The 27,137-nt window shown below is 36.7% G+C and overlaps 2 protein-coding genes across 2 annotated transcripts; one reads left to right on the top strand and one right to left on the bottom strand.

Moving 5' to 3' along the window:
• Nucleotides 1-397: 397 nt before the first annotated feature.
• On the top strand, nucleotides 398-6,597 carry LOC131595217 (condensin-2 complex subunit H2). Its single transcript, XM_058867515.1, has 11 exons — nucleotides 398-927; nucleotides 1,033-1,132; nucleotides 3,433-3,545; nucleotides 3,894-4,036; nucleotides 4,116-4,539; nucleotides 4,626-4,804; nucleotides 4,884-5,042; nucleotides 5,130-5,228; nucleotides 5,472-5,573; nucleotides 5,659-5,817; nucleotides 5,933-6,597. Exons 1-11 carry the CDS (start codon nucleotides 747-749, stop codon nucleotides 6,317-6,319), a joined length of 2,046 nt encoding a protein of 681 aa, XP_058723498.1. The 5' UTR covers nucleotides 398-746; the 3' UTR covers nucleotides 6,320-6,597.
• A 6,698-nt stretch (nucleotides 6,598-13,295) lies between these two features.
• LOC131599670 (RING-H2 finger protein ATL2-like) lies at nucleotides 13,296-14,631 on the bottom strand. The gene has a single exon (XM_058871952.1). The coding sequence runs from the start codon at nucleotides 14,424-14,426 to the stop codon at nucleotides 13,533-13,535; it is 894 nt and encodes a 297-aa protein (XP_058727935.1). The 5' UTR covers nucleotides 14,427-14,631; the 3' UTR covers nucleotides 13,296-13,532.
• Between the last annotated feature and the right edge of the window lie 12,506 nt (nucleotides 14,632-27,137).

Here is a 27,137-nt window from a genome sequence, read left to right as displayed (position 1 = left end):
GAAAAAAATCATGCTTCGAAAATGTATTTCCGAAGTAGGGGTAAAGTGAGGTTTTCGCTGGGATGACCCCCATAGAGAGGTGGGTAAAGAAAAAACCTTTAAAAAATCAAATAGTAGTCGTAGGTAGCCGAAATACCAGTCAACAATAACTTTTTTTTTTACCAATAATCCACAAAGTTAGTTAATAAGATTTAGTAAGTGACACGATTAAAACAAAATAAAAATTATTAAATATATTTTTCAAATTATTAAACATATTTTTAAATGATTGAATTAAATTAAAAATCTAATTCTAACCCATTCCTCTAATAAATTTTATTTTTAAAAGCAAAAACTTAAAAAAACATGAAAAACAAGATTGAAGAACAGAACATAAGTGGGATCAAGGCCTAGGGTTTAGCCCAAACTCACTTTTGTTTGAGGAGCGGGAAAAACATATCCAAAACTTTTCGAATACTCTCTTCATTTTCTCTCTCCTCTCAATCCTCTCTCTCCTCTCTTTCTCTCTCTCGCTGTTTGCCATAGCTACTCCTTCTCTCTTCTCTCTGCGCTTCACTGACACAAGCTCCTAACTTGTAACCACCCCATTTTGCGTTTCTCGTCGAATTTCAAAACCCTAGTTTTTTTATTTACAGATATCTTTAACCCTTCGCCAGAACGTTGAAACCCTAGATTTTCCCCCTTTTCTCAGGGACTCGAATTTGATGAAATTACTATGATTTGCGTTGTAATTTTGTCTATTGAAGATGACTAAAGACACATCGGAACCGAGTGGAGGAGCATTCCACGCGGTTCATGCGGAGCGTGACTTGCAATCCAATTGGGAAGTCGACTTAGCCAAGAAACTTGAGGAGTATTTGATAAAAATATGCTCTGGTGAAATCACTGGCGAAGAAGAAGGAAACATTCATGTCAATTTTGCTGAAGGTTTGGTTCTTCTTTTAAAAGTTCCCAATTTTATTTACTTGCAATTGTTTGATTTGTGTAAAAGTAGTGTGTTAGACTGAATAAGCTGTTTCTGGGTAATTGTAGCTGCTCTACTGCTTCAGGGTTCAATACAGGTGTATAGTCGAAAAGTTGAATATCTCTACAACTTGGTATTGCGTGCTTTGGAGTTCCTTTCTCAGAAAAGGTTTGGTTTTTGAGTTAATGTTTCAGCATTTGTTTTCCAATCTGTTTTAATAATATGGAGAGTGAAACCCCAGGGGTTGGTCTATTAGTGAAGGCTTGGGTCCTGAGAGGGTGCTCGTTTCAAACTCTCAGATTCGAATCCCGCTAGATGCTAACAATTCATGTGTTGGGCTAGTCCATACCGAGCTTTGTTGTGAATTTAAATGGGCCCCGCAAGTGGACGATGGGATTGGTTCCCTTGGATTACTCGGTCGCAAGATCGGATACCGAGCTTTAAAAAAAATATGGAGAGGGGGTTGTGTACAAGCTAAAAATTTGTTATTGATGGTGGCAAAGAAATATAATTAAGTCATATAGTGTTCTTGAAGGGTGTTCAGAGTTGTTACATATTTCCTTTTTCTACGTGATTGCAGTTTTCATGTTGGTTGGTGTATTAGATTCGATCTGAATCAGATCAAAATACAAAATACCTGCAACCTTGCCCCTACTCACTATGTGGGTTGAAATTCAATTAATACCTCGCTGGTAATATGAGGAAACATATTTATTTAAAAAAAATACTCACCGACAGTGCCTTAGGCATTTTTCATCCGGTATCTACAAAATTGCCAAAAAAAAAAGAGTATTCCAACGATATGTTTCTAATTGATTTAAAAGATGCCATTTAGGATTAGTTAGGTGAAGAACCGGCTGAACGGGGCCTTTAGGCTCTATAGATAAGTATTTTTCTTTTTGTATTAATTAAATCAATGAGGCATATGAGGCATGAAAATATAAGCCTTCAAGTGTTACGGTGTTTAGAACTTTTCGTAGTTGCATGGATTGCCATTGTAAGTTCACCAACTCACCAGCAATTTTGTTGAGATCTTTCTGAAGATATTGTTGGAATCAAATGATAAAAGCAAATTTTCAAAACCTTGCTGATGTTATTAAGTTTTTCATTTGGAAAATTGTTAAATTCCTATGTCTTTCCCTCTTATTTCTGAATCATAACATTGATTAAGAATGAGAGAATTGACATACAACCCCCGATGCAAACAATAACGGCTGATATAAAATATATAGTAAACATAGTTGCAATTTCATGTACACTATCTAGTATGGTCTTTAAACTAATAGGCAATGGTCTGGGATGTAGATGTTACATATGAAGATTCACCTGTACTGAAGCTTGTTTTAAGGAGGCAATGACTGTATATGCCAAAGATTACTCTTTTGTTAGCTGGTACATTTCTTGGCACATGTTGTCTAAATGCAAGATTATTTTTTGTTAGAATCGTCATTATTATCATAATGTAAGAGTGTCAAGTGTAGACTCGTTATAGTTCAGTTTTTAGAATACACTCACACTGTAGTAGTCTATGTTATCAATCTCGGATAGCGGCTCAACGCGGCCATCTCTAGAAATGGAATGGAATGGAAAGCATAACGGCCGATATTTAAGTGACGCGGATACTAATATAGTTGATATTAGTAAACACATAATTGTCAAAAACTAAAATAAATTCATCAAAATTTATGGAGTATTCATATTTAGAAATAAAAGTCTGGAGTCTTGAGCAAAACATATTTGCAAAGGCCATTAAAATTCATTAAAATAACCTTTATAAATTTAAGGGTAATATCATTTACAACTGACGCGGGCAGAGCGGCCGCTTTGAATCGGCGTTGTTTTGAATCCAATCCCATTATTGCGCTCATTCCAGCCGAGTCACCCAAATGTGACGGAACGGAACGGCCTGACGTGGGTTTCTTGATTTTGCTGTTCCGTGCCAAAATAACGGCCGGAGCGGCCAAGTTTAATAACAGAGGTAGTAGTGCAGTATATTGATATTTTGTGCTGCTTACTCTACTGCTTGTTTTCAATTTCGCTTGCTCTCTAGCAATGTTGCTGGTTTGCCTTAAAAGATTTACCTTAGAAGGGAGACTGTAATTGTAAATAATCCCTTTGATAGAACCTGTTAATGTGTTAGAGATTTTAAACTAATAATGTTTCTTTACTTATCAGTTTAAGATTTTGGAACTTCATCTTTGACATGGTATTAGAGTATTAGGGCCTGTAGGATCAAGTTGTCAAGAGTTCAATGTTTTCATCTCCATTGTATAGGTGGGTTGGTTGTCTTCACCTAACAGTTAAAGTTTTTGCAAGTGTTTTTTGCAGACACTTGGTAGATATAACTACAAATTCAAACCATAATACATAACCTAAGATGTAATAATCTGTTCTAGATGACAATGTATTTGAGTTTATGCAAACCTTACAGACAGAACCATTAATTTTGGTTAATGTTTCTTGGGCAGACAGCCAGATCAGGTAGAAGGAGAATCCATCCAACCTGATAATGAAGCTGGTCCCTCCACTACTGTTGCTGACGAAGAAAATGATCAATTCTGGGGCTTGGATGACATCCCAGGTACCTATCCAATGAAATTTATTTGACTAAATCATCAAACCAGAACCATGACACAAGGTTTTTTTTATCATCGTGATTAGTTTTATTTAGGAAATTTATAATCTATTACTAGCATTGTTATTTAGACTTATTTGGTTTTGAATTATTGATACAACAATTTCCATCAAAGTTGTTTATCATAAATTGGTTGTTTGGGCTTATTTGGCTGTCTCATACATTCTGTCTACTCTTCCTCCTATCAATCTTTCACCAAGTGCTTTAAAATATCCTTTACATAGTTAATGCTTTGCTTCACTATATATATATAGTTGCAATTGCCAGATTACCTAAACTTTTTCTGTATTGCAGTTGAAGAAAAGAATTCCCTGGATAGTTCAACAGGCAAAGAAGTGAACTTGGATCTCTTCGTAAAACCCCCTGCAAATCTAGTTGTTCTTGAAGGTGACTGCTTAGATACTGGTGGTGATGGAGGGGAATTGGAGTCTTATCTGGTATCTTAATTACTTGGAGCTGTTAATATAATGGTGTTTGTTTAATTTTGATTACTAATGGTATGATGAATTATTGCAGCTGTCCACCACAGACTTGTACCAGGATTTTATTTTATTGGACACATCTGATGCTGTTGCAGTTAATGAGTATATGAAGACGGGAAAAGCTGGTACGGCATATAATGGTACTAACAGAGCAACCTCAACTCGTAAAGGCTTTCTCTCTCCTAGACGTTCTGGTGGAAGTGCTCATAAATCAGCTGCGAAGAGTCAGCGTACTAATACCGTATTCTCTCCTAAAAATATTAGTTTTGAAGACAAAGAAGCTCGGCTCAGTCCTCCGGCCTCTGCTGGTTTTGATAACACTAACTTTGGACCTAATATGGATGATGGATTTGATGCACCAAGGGATGCAGACAATTCTGATGAAGATGATGAAGATCCATGGCAGCCATTGAATCCTCATGAAACAGGAAACTTGCGAGTAAAGCCCTTTCGCAAAGGTTACTCTTACTCCCTTTTTATCATCAATCTGCCTTCATGTCATTGTATAACTTACCTATGTTCCTTCTTTTTGATGTACCTGCAGTGAAAACTACAAGAAAAACTAGAATCAATGTGAGACATCGAGTATCTATGAGCACCTTATTTCCACCGGCCAAATTGCATGGTCCTATCAGTCCAGAGCTCACGGAAATGTGGGAGATGCGACAATGTGCCCAACAACGGCAAAAGGATTCTCAATCTACTCTTCCATTATATGAGACGGTACTTTTTGATGGATGCTCTGTTCACCAATATTAGTATATAACTCTTCAGTGTTAATAATGTGTTATGTTAATTGCAGCTGAGAGAATCTCTTACCAAGGAGGGAAATGAAACCGGTGTACCATTTCTTAACACTGAAGATGACAATGATGATAATGAATTTGATAATGGATATCCTGATTTTGATATGCCTGGCAACGACTTCATGGATGAAGACCAACACCCTTTCAATAAAGAGGTTGGGATAACTTGGTAGTTTATACATTTAAAATTGCTTCTTGGCATCTTCGAATATATTTATCGATTTATATATTTGAATTAACAGCATGGAGGTGATGATGCTCATGCTAATGCTGGTGAAGCTGTAGATACCGAATTTCCAGATTCTCAGACAAGTTTGGAAGATCTCTGCCGCTCTCATCTGGTAAAAAGCCCCATCCTTCTTATTTTTGGGTATAAGTAAGTGGTTGCTTATAAATTGTAGAAATATGCTATATTGGCTTCTGTTATCATCGTTCTGTGTTCACATTTTATCATTCTAAAAATTTTCACCGAGAAAAAGAAATCCTGTAAAGTTATAAAGTTTGTTTCGAAACTGAGACAAATGCTAAATTGCTCAAGTCCTTTTTTATTGTTATATGATTGGTAACCACTGTTCCTCATATAGAATGCTCTCCTAGCTAACATAGCTGAATCTGAGAAACAAACAGAAATGGCTGCGAGAGTTTCAACATGGAAGCAAAGAATTGAGCAAAACTTAGAAGAACAGGTGAATTCATCTTTTAGACGTGGTATAAACTTTCTTAATATTTTTTTTAGATCTTTAAATTGAACAAATTGATTTTATGCGATAGGATTCACACCCACCGTTTGAATTCCGAGACTACGGTGAAAGACTTCTTGAAAAACTATCCCTTGAAGAAAGCAGTGGCAGTGTCTTGCCCTTTTCTGATTTGGTTAAGGGACAAGAAAAGTATGACATCTCTCGAAGTTTCTCTTCACTCCTTCAATTGGTAAGTCCCTTATAAGCAATCTTTACTTCATATTATATTATGATGTTGATGAATTTAAGTGTCATATTAATTGAATGATCAATGAATTTTTAATGCGAGTTACGCAAATTTTCAGGTGAACAATGGAGAAGTCGAACTACAAAGACATGATGTTCCCGGGGAATCTCTTTGCTACACAGGTGTTAATCCTTTTCATGTTAAGCTCCTAAAGCATGACAAGAAAAAGGAGGTTGCGAAACAGTTTGGTATGGCCAAAAAACGAGCAAAGTCTCCAACAAAAAATCCGTTGACAAAAGATGAGAAAAAGAAAAAAATCAGGAGAGAAAAGTCTCCTATCAGTTCATCTTCTAGGAAACATGGATTAACAGAGTTAGCATCACCTACCAATTGTAAGTTTTCTGTAAACCTTGGAAAGGTCAGTGCTATGAAATTCTCTCCTCCATCCAAGAGACGGCGTAGATCTCCGTTTGTCGAGCCAGTTAACCTACATTCAGCAGGGTGACACTTACTGTTACAGCAGCTTATTCCACTCATCCCGGAATGGTTTAGTTTAAGACATTTGCTGGATGTCTAACCCTTACCCGTAGTTATGTTTGTGTAGTCATTAGTCCTAGTTGTCACTAAATAGTATTCTTTATGTTTTGGTCTGTAATATTATTGCAATTGCGGAAAAGAAGTAATTTATTGATGTAACATTATCTCCATGTAACACCACATTCTTAACACACTCTTTCTGTCTCATAATTAATGTTTAAAAAAGAGTGTTGATTTTTGGTTTTATTGTAATTTTAAATAATTGATGTAATGATATCATGTAAAACCATACATTCTTATAATAATTGTCATATTTACCATAAATGCAACAAGGAGAATATTGAGATACATGAAGGCATGCTAGGCTATGTCATTTTACAAAGCCAGATGTAGTGATTGCTTGCTTTCCTGATGTTTGGTGCAGAGACAATGGATAGAATGAGCATCACTAGATATATTTTTTCAAGTTCTTTGGAGCATAATTTTAGAATGCTCAAAGAAGCAATGTACTGATCTTGTGATGTGAAGCTGAGTACATAGCATGGTGATATGCTGCTTATCAAGCAATATGGATTGGATCTGTACTCAAGGAAATGAAGGTTGAAGTGAAGAAGCCCATCATCTTGCAAATTGACAATTTGCAATAAACCTAGCAAGAAACCCTGTACTATATGACATGAGAATTGTAAATAACTTGGTTAGCTTGTTACTCAAGTAACTGTTTAAGTGTTGATATACCAGTAAACACTATATACTAAGTGTATGTGTAATTGAATGATAGTCTCAAAATATATCTCCTAACACTTAACATTCTCTTCCTCAAAATACAATTTTCTTTATTAAAATACGCTCAATTGCAATGAGTTGGGAGTCTTATTGCTTCAATTTCTGCACTAAAAAATAGAAGGAATTAACTTGTCATCCCTCTCACTTATATCTTGCTCCTTCCATATTACATGTTTTTATCATTATATCCTTGCATAAACCTATCAATTTTATATCAATTTTAAAAAAGTATGAATTTTTATCTGAAATTTCAAAACTATATTGAAAATTTCAAAATTTCTGACAAAAAATCACAATTTACTTGAGTTTTTTTATCGGTAATTTTGAAAAAAATGTCAGAAATTTTCGATAAAAACTCATAAAATTTTTATCAGCAATTTCGAGATGTATGTGTTTTTATCAGAAGTTTTAAAATTTTCAATAAAAAGTCATGATTTTACCAACTATTCTGAAATGTGAGCGTTTTTATAGGAAATTACAAAATTTCCGATAAAAACGCTTGTATTTTTTACCAAAACTTTCGAAATGTATACTATCGAAAATTTCGTTTGTATTTTTTAACTCAAATTTATTCATAGTCAGTTTGAAAATTATCAAAATATGGGAAGTGTGAGGTTCAACTTAGGGAGTGGCAAGTTAGTTCTTAAAAAAAAATAGGTTGCCCATTCTTTCAAAATCAAGGATGCCCTTTTTGAACATTAGAAAGCAAGGATACGTTTCTTTTAATGCTTCTATTTTAAGGTGATATTTATGAATCGTGTATGACACTTATAAACATTGAGACATATTTCCTTGTGGTTTTTGTTTTTAATACTCTATTTTGGGCTATAAAGATCGATATGATTTTTGAAATTTTGGTGAAAGATCGATGGGAAATGCTCTTTCCATCTTTATAATGCTCTCACATCACTGCGAAAAGTCCATATTGTCTCTAACGTTCGGAGATGCATCTCCGGACACACCTATTTTCACCATTTCTCATACCAAGTTAAAATGCGCCTTTATTATAAAAAATAAATTCGGAGATGCATCTCCGTATGTGTAAAAAGTGCATTAAAAGATGCATCTCCGTAAACACGACTTATTCAAAAGTAATTTGGTTCAGGATGAGCAGGCAAGGAGCGTGACAGTAGACGATTCAAGAGAACCACCTAGGCTAACCAACATGGAGGTAATTGAGGTTCGGGATGAGCACGCATAGAGCATGACAACGGTATGTCGGCGTATTGCAGAGATGAATATAGAAGGCATAAAGGTAAGACTCTTTGAGAATGTTTCTCCCCAGTTGGTCCTCGTCCAAACCATGGTTGCCGAATTACGGCATATTGTATGGTACATGTGGCGCAGGTGGCAGGGATCAGACATATCGAGAAATTTACATTGGAATGCATTATGTTTTTGCTGTTTTCGAATATATTTTTGGAGTCTTTTTATGTATGAATTATCCTGACTATTTTTTTGATTAATGTATGAATGTTTATCCTTCCTTACCTTTAAATTTACTTTGATTTTACATTAAGTTAATATAAGTTAATGTATGAATTTTAGTCTTATGAAAATTGAATGTTTGGACAATAGTGTTGTTCTGATGTGATTCAGGGAGAGTTTTCGAGATGCATCTCCGAAATAATTTCCTATTTGTATTTATCACGCTTTAGAAATTTTTCAACGTACAATTCGGAGATGCATCTCTGTATGCACCCAAATACCTTACGGAGATACTTCTTCGGACTATAATTTGTTTAACGTGTGACAGAACTCCGAATAGCGCATTTGGTTGTGATTTGGGTGATCTAGAAAATACATCTTCGATTCGAATGAGGGAAAGACATTTTTAATTTTCAAGAGTGTGACATTATACAATAATGATAATAATGATGTGACATTTTAGGATTTCCAATAGCAATATGAATTTATATACGTTTTCTAAAGTGGGTCTATATTCATCTTAGAGTTCTTTTAGAGTGGAAGTGAGCTTTTGGTTTTTGATTTTGAAAAATAAGTTTAAAATTAAAATTTGTTTGTGTTATAAAATTTAATTTTTTAATTTTTTTAAAATTATATGAAGTACATTTAATAGTATGGATTTTTGAATTAAATATAATATAGAGAAAAAGAGATATGCATTGATTTTACACTGTTAAACAATCACAATCATGTATTCAATTAAAGTACAATTTTAATTTAAAAATTTAATATGACATAATAAATATAAGGATTTTGATTGGTTGTATGTGTAAAATTAGTTTATACTGCCAGTGCACTACCTTTAAACTCTATAACTACAATATTTTTATGTTTATTTTTAATACAGTTATTTTTTCTTAAGCTTCTTAATTTGAAATTTATTTCAATTATTTAAAAATTTTGAAACTCAAAATAAATTTAATTTTTTAAACTTTCATATAACATAAAATAAAATTATCTCAAAAGTGACTTAAATTTTGTAGTGGCAAGACGAGAATGAAATAAGTATTGACATCTCTTAAAATTAGGGATACTAATGGGTGGTACCGTCTCTATATCTCTGAATCTATATCAACTTAGGTACCAACCTTTATACATGCACTTATAGTAAAAAGAAAACGCAATATTTCAATCCATCCTATTTTTAGCTACATGATAAAATTTCAATTATATTATTTGATTCCGTAAATACACATTAGGAAGTACCTTTTTTTAAAATAAAATTCGTTTTTTTTTTTTCCGGAGGTGAATCTACGAAAGCATAAAAAACATAGTGAACGTTGAAAAAATTCAAATTAATTCAGTTCAGGAAATCTTCCGTAGATATATCTACGGAAGGTGTTAAGAACAGAGTGTTCCGTAGATGTACCCATGGAACATTCTGTTATATTTTAAATCAACTACATTTCACCCCAAAACTTAATTTTTATAACAAAAAATGAACATCAAATTATAATACATCAAAATAGTGCAATTTAAAGGCAATGAAATATAATACACCAACAAAATACGTCGTATAAATTATTCAAATAGTATCATATACATAATCAAAATAAAGTACATAAATATAATCAAAATACAAATATCAATAAAATCATAGGTATCACTACTGTAAGGACGTCTTGGAACCAAGACTCCGTAGGCTGCTGCAGAGAGGCAATTTTTCGCCTGTGGTTGTAGAGCTTCTGGGAATCCCTATCCTGAAAATTTCAAAAGAACACATTGTTTGTAACAAGTAAAGTTAGAAATAGTAAATTTCCACTGATGACAAAAAAGTAATAAGTTTATGAAATTTTACCTCTCCGTTCCAGACATGTCTGACTGTAAGATCTGCGTACCCTGTCAACAAGAATAAATCTGAAGGACCCTCTGGGTAACCCACAGGCGCCTCAGGCGCATGAACCTCCTCGTGCAACAGGTCAACACCATCAGGAGGTGGCACGAGAGATCCAGCATCGATCAGAGGTGGCACAGGAGTAACAGAAGTACCACAGAGACGTCTGCTGGTGGAGGGCGTCCGTGGCCCCATCTGTCACCTCTGCTGAAACGGAGGTGTCAGGTACATCTGTTGGAATGGAGGATCTATCTGTCACCTGTGAGACTACCTGTACTTGTGCACGTCGCACAAAGGCATGATGTGCAACCCTTCCACGTATAAGTCGGTTTGACACGTCGGCCATAACTTCTACATTGTTTTACAAATAAAATCGGATTAGATACAATTAACTTATAAAAACAAAAGAAAAAAAATTAATTCAGTAGACACAAACTTGGAAATGTTTCTTAGATACATCTACGGAAGCAATCAGCCTCATCGTGCAATATGTCAACACCATCAGGAGGTGGTACGGGAGATCCATCATCGGTCGGAGGTGGCACAAGAGTAACAGAAGTACCACAGAGACGTCTGCGGGTGGAGGGCGTCTGTGAGGAACGCCCACCATCATCCCGACGCCTCTGGGATGAAGAAGTAGATGTGGAAGGCCCCCGTCCACTATGCTCCGGGTGAGTCTGCGTCGTGGCCCCATCTGTCACCTCTACTAGAACGGAGGATCCACCTGTCACCTGTGAGACTACATGCATCAGTGCACGTTGCACGGAGACATGTTGTACAACCTTCCCACGTATAAGTCGGTATGACAGGTCGGCCATAGCGTCTGCATTGTATTACAAATAAAGTTGGATTAAATACAATTAACTTATAAAAACAAAAGGAAAACAAATTAATTTTAATTTCGTAGGTGCAAACATGGAAATGTTTATTAGATACATCTACGGAAGCATCCAACATTTTAAAAAACTGGTTTTGTTCCGTAGCTGCATCTACGGAACTACCTAACGTTTCATTTGTTCCGTAGATGTACCTACAGAGCGTTCTGACACTTCAAAAAGCAACAATGGCGTCTGTCACTGTTTCAGCCACTTAACAAACCTCATTTTGGTGGCTTGATCATCTGTTATTGGAATGTGTTGATCGTTGATGTTGACGTTCACCACCGAACTCGAGAGAAAACAATGAAGTTTGGTAGAAGTTTGATGTTTGAGGTTGAGAGAGATTAAGAAGGTAGAAGATGAAAAGTGTGAGAATGAGGGAGGAGAAGCAGTCTGACGCGAATATAAAATCAAATGCTTCTGTAGATGCATAACTGGAAGAATTCCGTAAATGCATCTACGAAACAAATGAACTTTGACAAAAATGCGCTTTCGGAGATCCATCTACGAAAACAGAGGGCATTTTTGACAACGCGCATGGAGAATAAGAAGCCCAAGAGATGAATTAAGAGTTTCTTAAGAAAATCTATCAATTAAAAAAATATCATAATTTTTAGTTTTTAACAAAATTAATGAAAATTAAACTTTTTTATTATAGAATTATAAAAAAAAATAGAAATTTATATAGTTTAATGTGATTTTTTCTTTTAAAATAAATAAATATGAGACGAAGTTGATATTATGGATTCATGCCTATATCCTATTATCCGTATACATATTCATTTTGCAAAACTTTATCTCTATTATGAGTATTTTTTTGTAGGCACACATTGTTAATGAGGACAATTACAATTGTTATTTTTTTGGGTGGAGAATATCAATTGTTATTTTCATTATAAGTGATTTTGGAGATTTCAATTGTTAATACTTAAAATATGTTCTAAATTATCTATGCCGTTCATTTGAAATTAGACTATAGTAAATTTGTGTTAACACAATAAATACCCCAAATCAAGATTTTGCTGATGAGTGAATATTAGAAGATAAAAAAAATCTATGAACACTCTCTTATTAATTGAAACATGTGTAAATTCTACCATATTATAAAATCTATTTATAAAATGAAAGACTTACACATGTTTCAACAGGTGCAGTTACCGTGCATAGATAAAAATCTATGCACCATGCATAGATTATTATGGACCCTTGGATCATTGAATCAAATTCTAAACATCAATTGTTATTACTCAATACTTAATACTCACCACTCAATACTCAATACTCAATACTGGATTAAAAACATGATCCATCGACTTATGTAGGCTTATGCATGGTGCATAAGTAAAATCCTTATGCATATTAGCCAAAGCCTGTTTCAACCATTCAACCAATAAAAAAATAAAAGTTTAAGAATAATGAGAAAAAAATGTTCTTGTTCTTAGCACTCCTCGGATTTGGATCCTCTCCTTCAATTTATTGTCTCTAATTATCTCCTTTACACTTTTCTCTATATCTCTCTCTAATATTTTCTCCGTCTTCTTCTTTTTATCATTTTTTTTAATACCATTATAGAATCCTCATATAATCCTGGCACTCCTCATATAATCCTCATATAAGAGAAATAAGACCCAAACAAAAATACCATAACATAAATCCTCATATATGAAAAATAAGACCCAAACAAAAATACCATAACATAAATGAGTGATTGCCACTAAGGACACATTTGCATTTTCAACATAATCCCAAAATGAACACACAAATCAAAAAACCATTTTCTTTTAGATGCAGACTAAAACAGTTACAAAAATATTGGTTTTTTTTCATTCACAAAATGAGATTTGCTGAACAAGTCTCTTAACTCTTAAGTTTTTTTGTTGAGAAAAGTCTTAACTCTCAAGTTTTAAAACATCATCTTGTCTTCCTCCTTGACTTATCTCAATTATTCACACCACCTAGTCCAACAATAACAACGACAGTTCATTTTCTCGTGTTGTCCCATTATTCCATCTTTGAAAATTGAAACATAAACAATAAACAAATATTAAATGAACTAATTTTCTAATATCTACGTTGACTGTTACATACAACATACATTCTTTGAAATTTCAACTACTTCTCATATTCACACTCACGCGCCACCCACCGCTTTAAACACGTTTCTTGTTTTCAAAAAAATGCGCCACGTCAGCACCCTCGAGTCAACTCAACTCAACTCACTGAGTCTCACCTTGTCCACCGTGTTCCACCTTCGAGTTCACCTCACCCACCGAGCTACAACCACCACCACCACCACAAGACGACGGAGAAACAACGCTCCCTTTCCATTCCCTACTAAGCATCCTCTTAAACGACAACATGCGACTCATCGGCGACCGAAACGACGACGGCGAGTCACACGACTCTTCATTCCTCGTAGGCACCTCAATAGTCACTCCCGTAAAAGACGGTTTTCTTCTTAACCCAACCGAACTCGAACAAATCTCTTTCCCGGTCCGGTTCAAATTCTCGTCTTCCAAAACCGAACCGTGACTCGAACCAGAACCCGAACCGGATTCTGCTTCACTAACCGTTATAACAACCTCGGGTTGCGGTTCGAATGTTGTCTCAACCGGTGCGCGACAAAGTGGACACGTGGAGTGAGAATGAAACCACATGTCAATACATTCCGTGTGAAAACTATGGTTACATTTCGGTAAAACCCGACCCGTTTCACCGGGTTCAAACTCCGACAAACAAACCGCACATTCCATGGCGTTTTCCGGGTGAGGGTGAGTCTCCGGATCGTATAAGAATAAGGGTAGTTTCGCGATGACAGAGCCGTCGAGGCCGCGGGATGTGGTGACGGAGATGGTCGTTGTTGGATTGTCGGTGAAGAAAACTAGCTGACTGCGGCGACGGAGACGGTTGCGGCGGCGGCGAGACTGGACAAGGTACCAGCGAGCGTAGAGATGGAGACATAGCATTAGAACGATGACGAAGAAGAGAAGAACTATGGCGCAGAGCATGATTTTGCCACTGAGGTTGTAGCTTTTTGAATCGAAGTTGTTGGGAATGTTGGGACTTTCATTGTTGAAGTTGGGTATGGTGGGATCATCGTTTTTATCCATTTGTGAAAGAGAGAGGGAGAGGGTGAGTGAGTAAAAGAGAGGTGTGAGGAAAAAGAAGAAAGGAAAATGAAGAATAATTATGGAGGGAGAGAAAGAGAGGTTTAAGTAAGAGAATGAAATGTGGAAGAAAGAGTGAGGAAGGTTCTTGAGGGTTTCTTAGCTGACACATTCATAAGATAGGAATGATGAAGGGTTTTCTATTATGGGGAAATGTGTATTTTTAATTTCTTACTCTTCTTCACACCTGCACTCTTGTCTGAGGTGGAACAAAAGAACACTAATGTTGACGCGGTTTCTTTCTATGTGTTCTTTTAAAAAGAAAAAATAATTGTACATCTTATATTAATTTAATTGTTAGCCATGCATATGTAATAAAAGAAAAATCATATTGGTCCACAATTTCCTAATATGAAAATTATTTTTGGTTAGCAATTAATTTTAATAAATATATGTAAAAATAAATTAATAAAAAAATTTCAATATAAAAATAATTTAGAATCAATTTTAAAGGTAGAAGCTACAAATTATAACTTTAAAGTAGAATCATTTATAGAGACAGAATTAATTCTACTTTTAAAAAATCAAACACCTCAAAATCAATTAGAATCGAAATCAATTATAAACGCAGAATCAATTATACTTTTAAAAAACCAACCACTTCAAAATCAATGAGAATCAATTATATTCTCTAGAATTAATTATGAGTTTATAGAAGTGGAACCAAACATATAAAAGTATTATGTTCTTCCTAGACATACAAATTCACACACAACAATACACTTAGAAGTATTATATTTTTCCTAAACTTAGACATTCACACACTTATTTTAGACATTCCTCAAACCAAATTGAAGAGACACCCTAATTATGTCAAAATTTAATTTGGAGATGCATCAGTATTAGGGGTGGCAAAATGGGTCAGGTCCGTCGGATCGACCCGTTTGACCTGCCATTTTGGGGGGACTGGGCTGAGGTTTTCGACTCGATACCTTATGTTGGTCCGCCTCGCCTAACCCGCTTAAAAAAATGGGGTGGGACGGATTTTGGTCGTGGGCTTTTTGTTAAAACTTTTTATTTTTTACTTAGAATTAAAATAACTTTAACTATTAAAACAACACTATTCTCTTAGGACTATGTTGATTGAATTGTATTCTAAATTATTATATGTACAAATTGAATTATAATTGTAACGTTCTTTATATAACTATTTAATACATGTGTTATTGGAAAAGTTTGAAATAAAAAACAATTGTATGACATGCATAATTATTAAGTTGTTAATACATTAGCTCACATGTTATCTTTAAAAATGGATGTTGATTTTAAGAAAAAGGAAGGATCTGATGAGTGTATCCATGTGACAAATTTAAGATTTAACGACTAAGAAGTCAGTTAATATAAACGTCTATATGATGTAAACACTAAGCGCGCTTCTGCATCTGAAATTCAATAACCCTGCTTCAAGCAGCGTATGGCAGAAGCGAACCACGTTGGGACCTCCGCTTAGCGGGCTAGGTCCGCTTAGTGAGTCCTTTTATTTTTTTGAAAAACGAACAACATCCGCTTAGCGAGCCAAGGGCCGCTTAGCGGACGCGCGATTCTGCAGATTCTCACCTCTGTGACAGACATGCGATTTCACACATCCTTCATCCAAAATCACTTCTAAACATCAATTTAAGGTATATAATCATCAAATACTTCATCACACATCATCAAACATCCACAAAAACAGGTCTTCAATCAATAGTTCATGCAATTTCATCAATTACCATAAACTATGACATTCCTAAACCTAACAATCCCAATATATCTAATTGAATCAATCCATATATCAATCAATCTATCACCTATGATCACATAAGAGATACTAACAGGAAAAGTCCCCTTACCTTGATTCAATGTCTTGAAATCTCTCTTCCTCTTCTTCTCCTTTCTTTGTTCTTTCACGTATTCAGCTTTTTTCCACTTTAGCTCTTTTTACTCTATTTCCCAAAATTCCTTGTTTTATGAAAAATAGAGAATAAATTTAGTAAAAGGCGTAACGTATAACACCCCTTTAGACACGACGCTTGACCCATTAACATTCTGTCACCATTTTTCAATAATTCAATTTAATTAATTAATTCCAAATTAATTTAAATTCCAATTAAATTAATTTATAAAATTATGTAGTGTTACAACTCTTCCCCACTAAAAGAGTTTTCGTCCTCGAAAACATACCTCAAGTGAACAGCTCAGGATAAAAGTCATTCATCTGACTCTCCAACTCCCATGTAACATTCCCATCTGCTCTTCCTCCCCAAGCTACTCTGACCAATGCTATTTCTTTACCACACAACTGCTTTAACTTCCGGCCTTTGATTCTCATAGGAAATGCCTCAATTGTCAAATTATCCTTCACTTGCACATCATCCACTTGGATCACATGAGACAGATCTGCAATGTATTTCCTCAACTGAGACACATGAAATACATCATGCAAATTTGCAAGCGTCGGTGGTAAAGCAATACGATAGGCCACTTCTCTTACTCTTTCCGTAATCTGAAACGGACCAATAAAACACGATGTCAACTTCTTTGACTTCAGTGCTCGACCAACACCCGTCGTAGGAGTCACTCTCAAAAACACATGATATCCTTCTTGAAATTCCAGTGTTCTCCGCCTCTTATCGTGATAGCTCTTCTGACGAATCTGAAAAGCTTTCATCTTCTCTTGAATCATTTTAATATTTTCTATCTTCACTTGAACAATCTCGGGTCCAATTACCGCACTCTCACCGGATTCATACCAACCTAATGGTGTCCTATATCTTCTACCATACAAAGCTTCAAACAGAGCCATACCAATGTTGGAATGATAACTATTATTGTAGGTAAATTCGATCAACAGTAAATAACTATCCCACGCACCACCTTTTTCCAACACACAAGGACGCAACAAATCTTCCAATGATTGAATCGTTCTCTCCGTCTGACCATCAGTCTGCAAATGATAAGCAGAACTCAATCTCAACTTAGTACCCAACTCCTTCTGCAAACCTTCCCAGAATCTCGATGTAAACCTTGGATCTCTATCCGACACGATACTCGAAGGAATACCATGTAAACTGATCAGTGCATTTTAATGCACGTTCTTCCATGTTTGTACTCAAGCATTTCTTCGGTTTGTTTTATTTATTTTTATGTTTTAATATGTTTTTATATTTTATTTTATTTTTGCACTTATTTGTTTTTCGTATTAATTTTTCAGCGTTAACAGTCTGCACGGAAACGATCATATCTGGAGTTCCAGGAGTCCGATTGAGGCGTTCTAATAATCGCCGGAAAGCTAAGAGAAAGAGCTATAATTCTTATGTTGGAGTCGAAGTCAGAATCGGACTGTAGAAGGGCCAAAATATTTGTTGAAGTTGCAGCACTAGTTTTAGTTAAGTTTCGGGTCAATTAGTTTTGGGCCTGGGTCGTATTTTTGACCCAGTTGGATTGTAAAACGGGTCGTTCTCTCTCCCCTTAGGGTAGCAGCCGCGACACTGTTCATTCAATCTACTATTTCAAGAAAAATCAAGGTTGTACGAATTGATCCATGGCGAACTAATCCCTGCTGAGTTAATCTGCTGTAATTCGGATTCCAAACTTGAGGTTTATACAATTTCGCAATTCATTTTCTATTCATATCAATTCTGTTTATGTTGTTTGTTTGCTTAATTCAAATCATCATATATAGTTTTGTTAATTTGATTGATTTATGTTTTCCTACAATCGAATGCGTATTATCGTTTGCTTAATCCGTTAATCCGCTGATTTTATTAACCGTTTGCTTAATTCGGTGAAAAGAGAAACATAATTCTTATAATTTCTATCTCGCTTGTGGATTGTTGTTATGATCAAATATGAATAGATTCCGCTTAGGACAGTGATATTGTAGTAATCGATGATAGATAGGAACCGAAACAGCAGATTAGCTTAACTCCACAATCACTTATTTTCAAAACAGCTTATTTCAGAATCACTTAGTTTAAGCACTTTTCTTAAAATCGAACCAACCCCCCCCCCCCAAATTCTACTTTGCTTTTAGTTAATAAAATCAAGAATCCTTGCGATACGACTCGAGCCATTGTCGCTATACTACGTTTTTGAAAATACTCGAATTTGACCCGCGCGCGACAGCGGATCAAATTGGCGCCGTTGCCGGGGATTCTTGTGAATATTAACTGATATTAGAGTCTTAGGTGTAGTGTTTGTGCGTTTTGGCCATAGGTTCCTCGCGGTTTCGGCCATAACGCCTCTAGAGTCGAAAAAATCGGTTTTTGGGAAAATTTCACCGTTTCGAAAATCTGTCCCGACAGTTAGGTGTGACAAACTTTTCAAATCGCGAAAAAAGCCTTTTTACTATTTTTAATGATTTATTTTCTGTTTTCATAGAGTCGAAAAATTCCGAAAAAAATATCAAAATTTTATTTTTACGTCATTAGATTATTTTCGGTGTCAGTTTATTTTTTTGAATTATTTTTAATCGATTTGCTTCATTGTGTTGTTTTAGGGACATAGTTGGCATTTTCACGATTGTTGCTGCATTGCTGTGCACTAGTCCTGGCTACTAGGTCTTCCTGTCCTGAACTTGTTGTTTTTGATCCTGAGGTAGAGAGAACCTTGCACACACTTCGTAGAGCAGGCCAGGCTAGCAATAGTTCACCTTCACCGACCATAGCTGAGTCTGATTCTGAGTCTGACTATTTGCATAACTTGTTTGATTCTGATTCTGAATTTGCTTTTGAAATGGCTGAAAATAGAACTCTAAGGCAACTTGCAACCCCTGATGTTAATTATAATGGCTTGTGTATTGAATATGATGCTGTTGCTGTTCCTTTTGAATTAAAATCGGGTTTAATACACTTGTTGCCAAAGTTTAATGGTCTTGCAGGTGAGGATCCACACAAACATTTGAAGGAATTCCAGGTGGTGTGCTCTACACCATTGAAGCCCTAAGGTATCACTGAAGATCATATCAAACTTCGTGCTTTTCCTTTTTCTTTGCAGGGTGCAGCGAAGGACTGGATATATGATCTCGAACCGAATTCAATCACAAGCTGGAATGCTCTGAAGAGAGTGTTCTTGGAGCGATATTTTCCTGCATCTAGAGCTGCTTCAATCCGAAAAGAGATTTGTGGTATTAGACAAGATAACGAGTCATTGGCTGAGTACTGGGATAGGTTCAAGAAGTTAGTTTCAAGCTGTCCTCAACATCAGATTACCGAACAACTTCTCATTCAGTACTTTTATGAGGGGTTGTTACCTCTGGATAGAAACATTCTTGATGCTGCTAGTGGTGGAGCACTTGTTGACAAAACTCCAGCTGCTGCCAGGGCCCTCATTGAAAATATGTCCTTAAATTCCCAGCAGTTCACCACTCGAACCAATTTTGTCCAAACCAAGGGTGTACATCAAATTCAAGGTTCCTCGAACAGAGCTTTAGAAACCAGACTTGATGAGCTGACCGCTTTAGTTAAACAACTTGCAGTAGCGAAACCTCAAACAGCAACTGTATGTGGCATTTGTACAGCTCATGATCACCCCACTGATACTTGTCCTCTTCTGAAAGATGATACTGTTACGAGTTGCCTCAAGCTTATGCAGCCAACCTTTACAACCAGAACAGGTACAACAACACCCCTGCCTTGTCTACCAACAAATATCACCCCAATTGGAGGAATCATCCCAACCTCCGATATGGAAATCAGCAGCCTTCCCAACAACAGCTCACCGTTCCATTACCCCAGCCACATCACACCCCTCCAGCTACTACTTTCGGACCATCCTTGGAAGATCTTGTTAAGCAAATGGCCGTGAACAACCTTCAGTTTCAACAAAGAACCGACACTAGCATTCAGACCTTGACCACACAGATGGGACAACTTGCTACTCAAATAAATAATATGCAAGCTCAAGTTTCGAACCAACTTCCAGCACAAACTGTTGTCAATCCGAATGGTAATGCTAATGTGAGCGCTATTTCTTTGCGATCCAGAAAAGTTATAGAAACAGCCCCTGAAAAGAATAAAAAATTCATTGAGGTAACTTCTGAACTTTCTCCATCTGAACCTTCTCCAGCTGAGCTTTCTTCTCATTCTTCTGTTATGGTCGAATCTGAAAAAATTAAAGAAAAGGAGTATGTGCCACCAGTTCCTTTCCCACATAGAGTTCTGAAAAATAAAAGAATTGAGGAGGGAGACAAAGAAAAAGAAATTCTGGATATGTTTAGGAAAGTAGCGGTAAACATTCCGCTTCTTGATGATGTGATTAAGCAAGTTCCAAGGTATGCAAAGTTTCTGAAGGATCTGTGTACAAACAAGAGAAAAGTAAAAGGAAGTGACAGAGTCAACTTGGGAAGAAGCATCTCTGCTTTTATTCAGCCCGAACAAAGTGTTTCGGCCATCTCTCAGGTCTTGCCACAAAAGTGCAAGGACCCGGGAACTTTTACTATTCCTTGTACCATCGGGGATAAGAAATTTGATAATTGTTTGCTTGATTTAGGAGCGGGCATTAATGTTATGCCTACTTCTATTTATAATAACCTTTGCCTTGGTCCCATGCAGCATACAGGTTTAATCGTTCAACTGGCGAACAGGAGCAATGCACGTCCCACCGGCATAGTGGAAGACGTCCTCGTTCAAGTTAACGATTTAATTTTTCCTGCAGATTTTTATATTCTGGACATGGAAGGAGAAACTAAGACAAGCAGAGCTCCCATCATCTTAGGCAGACCGTTCATGAAAACGGCGAAGACAAAAGTTGATGTTGATGATGGAACCATGTCCATGGAATTTGGTGACATCGTCGCAAAATTTAATATCTTCGATGCCATGAAACACCCTGTGGAGGAGCATTCGGTTTTTAACATTGAGTTGATTTCTGAACTAGTTGATGAGAGTTATTCTGAATTATTTGCACTTGATTTTCCATCTCTCTCTGATTTTGATGATGATTATTCATGTCCTGACTGCACTGACACTAACGTTTGTGTCCTTTGTGCTGAGATTGATGCTTCCTTGCAGCCTGATACATTTCCTACAGGTGAAGTTGTTATCGATGAGGCTGTTTTTGCCGTCGATGCTCTTGACATCCCGGCTGCCCCAAGCCTTCCATCCATCATTCAGCCCCCGTCCTTAGAGCTAAAAGAGCTCCCTGGGAACCTGAAATATGCTTACTTGGAGCATAATGAAAAACTTCCTGTTATTATCTCTTCTAACCTTGATTTCAATCAAGAGGACAGACTTTTGCAGGTATTGAAGAAGCACAAGAAAGCAATCGGGTGGACATTAGCCGACCTTCCAGGTATTAGTCCTTCGATGTGCATGCACAGGATTTTACTTGAGGATGGAGCGAAAACAGTAAGGCAGCCCCAAAGGAGGCTTAATCCTTTGATTCTTGATGTTGTAAAGAAAGAGGTAACCAAACTCTTGCAAGCAGGTATCATTTATCCTATCTCTGACAGTAAGTGGGTAAGTCCAGTGCAGGTTGTTCCTAAGAAATCTGGACTCACAGTGGTAAAAAATGAAAAGAATGAACTTGTTCCCACTAGAGTCCAGAACAGCTGGAGAGTTTGTATTGATTACAGGAGACTGAACCAGGCTACTAGAAAGGATCACTTTCCTTTGCCGTTCATTGACCAGATGCTTGAACGGCTAGCTGGTAAATCACATTATTGTTTTCTTGATGGTTTTTCAGGTTACTTTCAGATTCATATTACACCTGAAGATCAAGAAAAGACCACTTTCACGTGTCCATTCGGTACATTTGCTTACAGGAAGATGCCTTTTGGCCTTTGCAATGCTCCTGGCACTTTCCAACGATGCATGATGAGTATTTTCTCTGATTTTATTGAAAATTGCATGGAAGTGTTTATGGATGACTTTACTGTTTATGGTTCTTCTTTTGATGCATGCTTGAACAGTTTAAGCTTGATTTTAGAAAGATGCATCGAGACTAACCTTGTGTTGAATTATGAAAAGTGTCATTTTATGGTTGAGCAGGGAATTGTTCTTGGTCATATTATTTCTGAAAAAGGAATTTCTGTTGACCCTGCTAAGATTGATGTGATTTCTACATTGCCTTACCCTTCTTGCATTCGCGAGATTCGTTCTTTTCTTGGTCATGCAGGTTTTTACAGGCGTTTCATCAAGGATTTCAGCAAGATAGCTCTTCCGCTGTCGAACTTGTTGAAGAATGACGTCACTTTTGATTTTGATGACAAATGCAAACAAGCGTTTGACTTCTTGAAGAAAGCATTGACCTCCGCTCCCATCATTCAGCCCCCTGATTGGACACTTCCTTTTGAGCTTATGTGTGATGCTTCCAATTATGCAGTTGGGGCTGTCCTTGCACAAAGAGTTGACAAGGCTGCCCATGTTATTTACTATGCTTCTAGGACTTTAGATTCTGCACAGTCTAATTACACTACCACTGAAAAAGAACTGCTAGCTATTGTTTTTGCTCTTGACAAATTCAGATCTTATTTGCTAGGTTCCAAGGTTGTTGTTTTTACTGACCATGCAGCTTTAAAGTACTTGCTGAAGAAGCCGGATGCAAAACCGAGATTGATTCGGTGGATGTTGCTGCTCCAAGAGTTTAATGTTGAGATTAAAGACAAAAGTGGAGCTGAGAACTTAGTGGCTGACCACTTGAGCAGGATAGAGAGAGATGAAGATCCTTTTCCTATTAAGGATGACTTTCCTGATGAGCAGTTGTTTATTTTGCATGGGATTACACCTTGGTTTGCTGACATTGTTAATTTTCTTGTTGCTGGTGTTTTTCCTACAGGTGCATCTAAATCACAGGTTCACAAGCTCAAGAGTGATGCCAAATATTATGTTTGGGATGATCCATATCTATGGAAGTTTGGTAGTGATCAGGTAATCAGGAGATGTGTCCCCGACAATGAGATTGAATCTATTTTGAAATTTTCTCATGCATCTCAAGTCGGCGGACACTTCGGTCCTCAAAGGACTACGAGAAAAGTCTTGGATTCAGGCTTCTATTGGCCAAGTATTTTTAAGGATGCTTTTGAGATTTATCGCACTTGTAAAGAGTGCCAGATAGCAGGTACCAACATCACTCGCAAGAGTGAAATGCCTCAGCAGCCTATGCTTTTCTGTGAGGTATTTGATGTATGGGGAATTGATTTCATGGGTCCTTTTCCTGTATCATTTGGTTTCCTTTACATTTTACTTGCTGTTGATTATATTTCAAAGTGGGTGGAAGCTATCCCTACTAGGACTAATGATTCTAAAGTTGTTGCAGAGTTTGTCAGGTCTAATATCTTTTGCAGGTTTGGAATACCGCGAGCTATCATAAGTGACCAAGACACTCACTTCTGTAACTGCACCATGGAAGCCTTACTCCGAAAGTATGGAGTTGTGCACAGAGTCTCTACTGCATATCACCCACAGACTAATGGGCAAGCTGAGATCTCCAACAGGGAGATCAAACAGGTTTTAGAGAAAATGGTGCAACCAAACAGGAAAGACTGGAGCCGTCGTCTAGAAGACGCACTTTGGGCTCAAAGGACAACTTTCAAGACACCCATTGGGATGTCTCCTTATCGACTTGTTTTTGGTAAGGCATGTCATCTTCCTGTTGAGATAGAACACCGTGCTTTTTGGGCGGTGAAAAGTTGTAATTTGGAGATGCAACAAGCAGGTATTGAAAGAAAACTCCAATTGCAACAGTTGGAAGAGCTTAGATTAGAGGCTTATGAGAGCTCTAGGATTTATAAAGAAAAAACTAAGCACTTCCATGATAAAATGATTTCTAGGAAGGAATTTTCTGTGGGCCAACAGGTTTTACTGTTTAACTCCCGCCTTAAGCTAATGGCAAACTTCGATCCAAATGGATTGGCCCCTTTGTTGTTACTAATGTTTTCCCTCATGGTGCAGTAGAAATAAAAAGTGCAGGTACTGACAAAGTCTTCAAGGTTAACGGGCAGCGGCTGAAGTTATTCCATGAAAGTTCGGTGCCTGAAAATGTCAGCATAGAGGAGCTTTCTTTAGAAGCACCTGACTACACTGCAACTTGATCAGGGAGTCCTTCTTTCCTTCTCTCTACTTTATTAGTAATGTCCTTTCATTGAGGACAATGCTTAGTTTAAGTGTGGAGGAGGAAATCGTGTGTTTTATTTGTTTTTGTTTGTTAGTATTTTGTTTAATTTCAATAAAAAAAATGCATCTTCTTGAAAGTTTTTAGGCTACACACTGATTTGAGTCGGGTTTGTGGAGTCTTGGGAAAAATTCACAAGATCGGTATCGTTCTAACACCATAAGTCTCCTGCATACGGAAACTGATTTGAATTTGTTATTATGTTTTAGCCTTAATTTCTCATTCTTTGACAGCTCTTGAGTAGTTTATTTCAGCAGTCGGCACCATCTCTCACACACTTTACGCAGGAAGCCGATGAATATAAGTGAATGTTCCGAAAAGAAAAGAAAAAAAAAGAGAAAAGAAAAAGGTAATACACCTTCTAAGTTTGGTGATCCTCACCCGGTCACTTAACCCAACGGTTGTGTAATCTTCAAAAAAAAAGTTTTCATAACTCTTTGTTAGTTGGTTCAGCGGTTTCTGGTGCTGAACTTGGTAGGGAGGATTACGGTCCGATCCCCCGCAACTACATCTGAGTAAGCAAAGGGTTATGCCACGCAAGTACCGGAACCCCGTGCAAAAGGATCAGAGTCACTAACTGGTTGTCCTGCTATAAGTGTGTGGAGATAACGGGCTTAATGTGATTGCGCCTGAATGAAAAAGGGCAAAAAGGATGAGTAAGTTAGGCTATGGTATAATAATATGATTTGAATTGGTTTGTGTATTTAGGAGCCTTATGTCTGCATATTTATGGTTAGTGTTCTTACGATGTCCTTAGTGTGCAAGATTAGTACCTGTCGATGCAAACTTACCCGAAGAAGATTTGTAGCCTAGGATGAGTAACTGTTGATGTATTTCTGCTTTCTTTTCATTTTGCTCGGAGTGCAAAAGTTCAACTGTGGGGGAATTTGATCAGTGCATTTTAATGCACGTTCTTCCATATTTGTACTCAAGCATTTCTTCGGTTTGTTTTATTTATTTTTATGTTTTAATATGTTTTTATATTTTATTTTATTTTTGCACTTATTTGTTTTTCGTATTAATTTTTCAGCATTAACAATCTGCACGGAAACGATCATATCTGGAGTTCCAGGAGTCCGATTGAGGCGTTCTAATAATCGCCGGAAAGCTAAGAGAAAGAGCTACAATTCTTATGTTGGAGTCGAAGTCAGAATCGGATTGTAGAAGGGCCAAAATATTCGTTGAAGTTGCAGCACTAGTTTTAGTTAAGTTTCGGGTCAATTAGTTTTGGGCCTGGGTCGTATTTTTGACCCAGTTGGATTGTAAAACGGGTCGTTCTCTCTCCCCTTAGGGTAGCAGCCGCGACACTGTTCATTCAATCTACTATTTCACGAAAAATCAAGGTTGTACGAATTGATCCATGGCGAACTAATCCCTGCTGAGTTAATCTGCTGTAATTCGGATTCCAAACTTGAGGTTTATACAATTTCGCAATTCATTTTCTATTCATATCAATTCTGTTTATGTTGTTTGTTTGCTTAATTCAAATCATCATATATAGTTTTGTTAATTTGATTGATTTATGTTTTCCTACAATCGAATGCGTATTATCGTTTGCTTAATCCGTTAATCCGCTGATTTTATTAACCGTTTGCTTAATTCGGTGAAAAGAGAAACATAATTCTTATAATTTCTATCTCGCTTGTGGATTGTTGTTATGATCAAATATGAATAGATTCCGCTTAGGACAGTGATATTGTAGTAATCGATGATAGATAGGAACCGAAACAGCAGATTAGCTTAACTCCATAATCACTTATTTTCAAAACAGCTTATTTCAGAATCACTTAGTTTAAGCACTTTTCTTCTTAAAATCGAACCAAACCAACCCCCCCCCCCCCCCAAAATTCTACTTTGCTTTTAGTTAATAAAATCAAGAATCCTTGCGATACGACTCGAGCCATTGTCGCTATACTACGTTTTTGAAAACTACTCGTTTTGACCCGCGAGTGACAGCGGATCATAAACTCACTATCTTCTCAATATACAATTGAGCTAACTTCTCTATCGAATAATCCATTCTCATCGGCATAAAGTGAGCAGACTTCGTCAATCAGTCCACGATAACCCAAATAGCTTCAGAGTTCTTAACTTTCCTGGGAAAACCAGAAACAAAATCCATAGATATGCTGTCCCACTTCCATTATGGAATAAACAACGGTTGCATAGCACCATACGGTTTCTGATGTTCAATTTTCGACTTCTGGCAAGTCAAACAAGAATAAACAAATTCAACAATTTATTTCTTCATTCCCGACCACCAAAATAACTTCTTCAAATCATGATACATCTTGGTAGCACCAGGATGAATACTCAATCCACTACGTGTCCTTCTTCAAGAATACTCTTTCTCAATTTTGCAACATCAGGAACACAAACCCGATCATTAAACCTCATTATGCCATTCTCGTCAATCCTGAAATCACCTCCTTTGCATTGGTTAATCAAGGTCAATCTATCAACCAACTCAACATCAGTTTTCTGACCATCTCTATTCTTCTCAAGAATACCACTCGTCAGCTTCAGCATACCCAATTTAACACTGTTAGAACTACCTTCACA

Source organism: Vicia villosa, linkage group LG4, assembly GCF_029867415.1.
Source record: "Vicia villosa cultivar HV-30 ecotype Madison, WI linkage group LG4, Vvil1.0, whole genome shotgun sequence".
In the NCBI taxonomy this organism is placed as follows: Eukaryota; Viridiplantae; Streptophyta; class Magnoliopsida; order Fabales; family Fabaceae; genus Vicia; species Vicia villosa.
The sequence above is the reverse complement of the archived record's forward strand: the minus strand, read 5'-3'. Positions and strand labels throughout refer to the sequence as shown.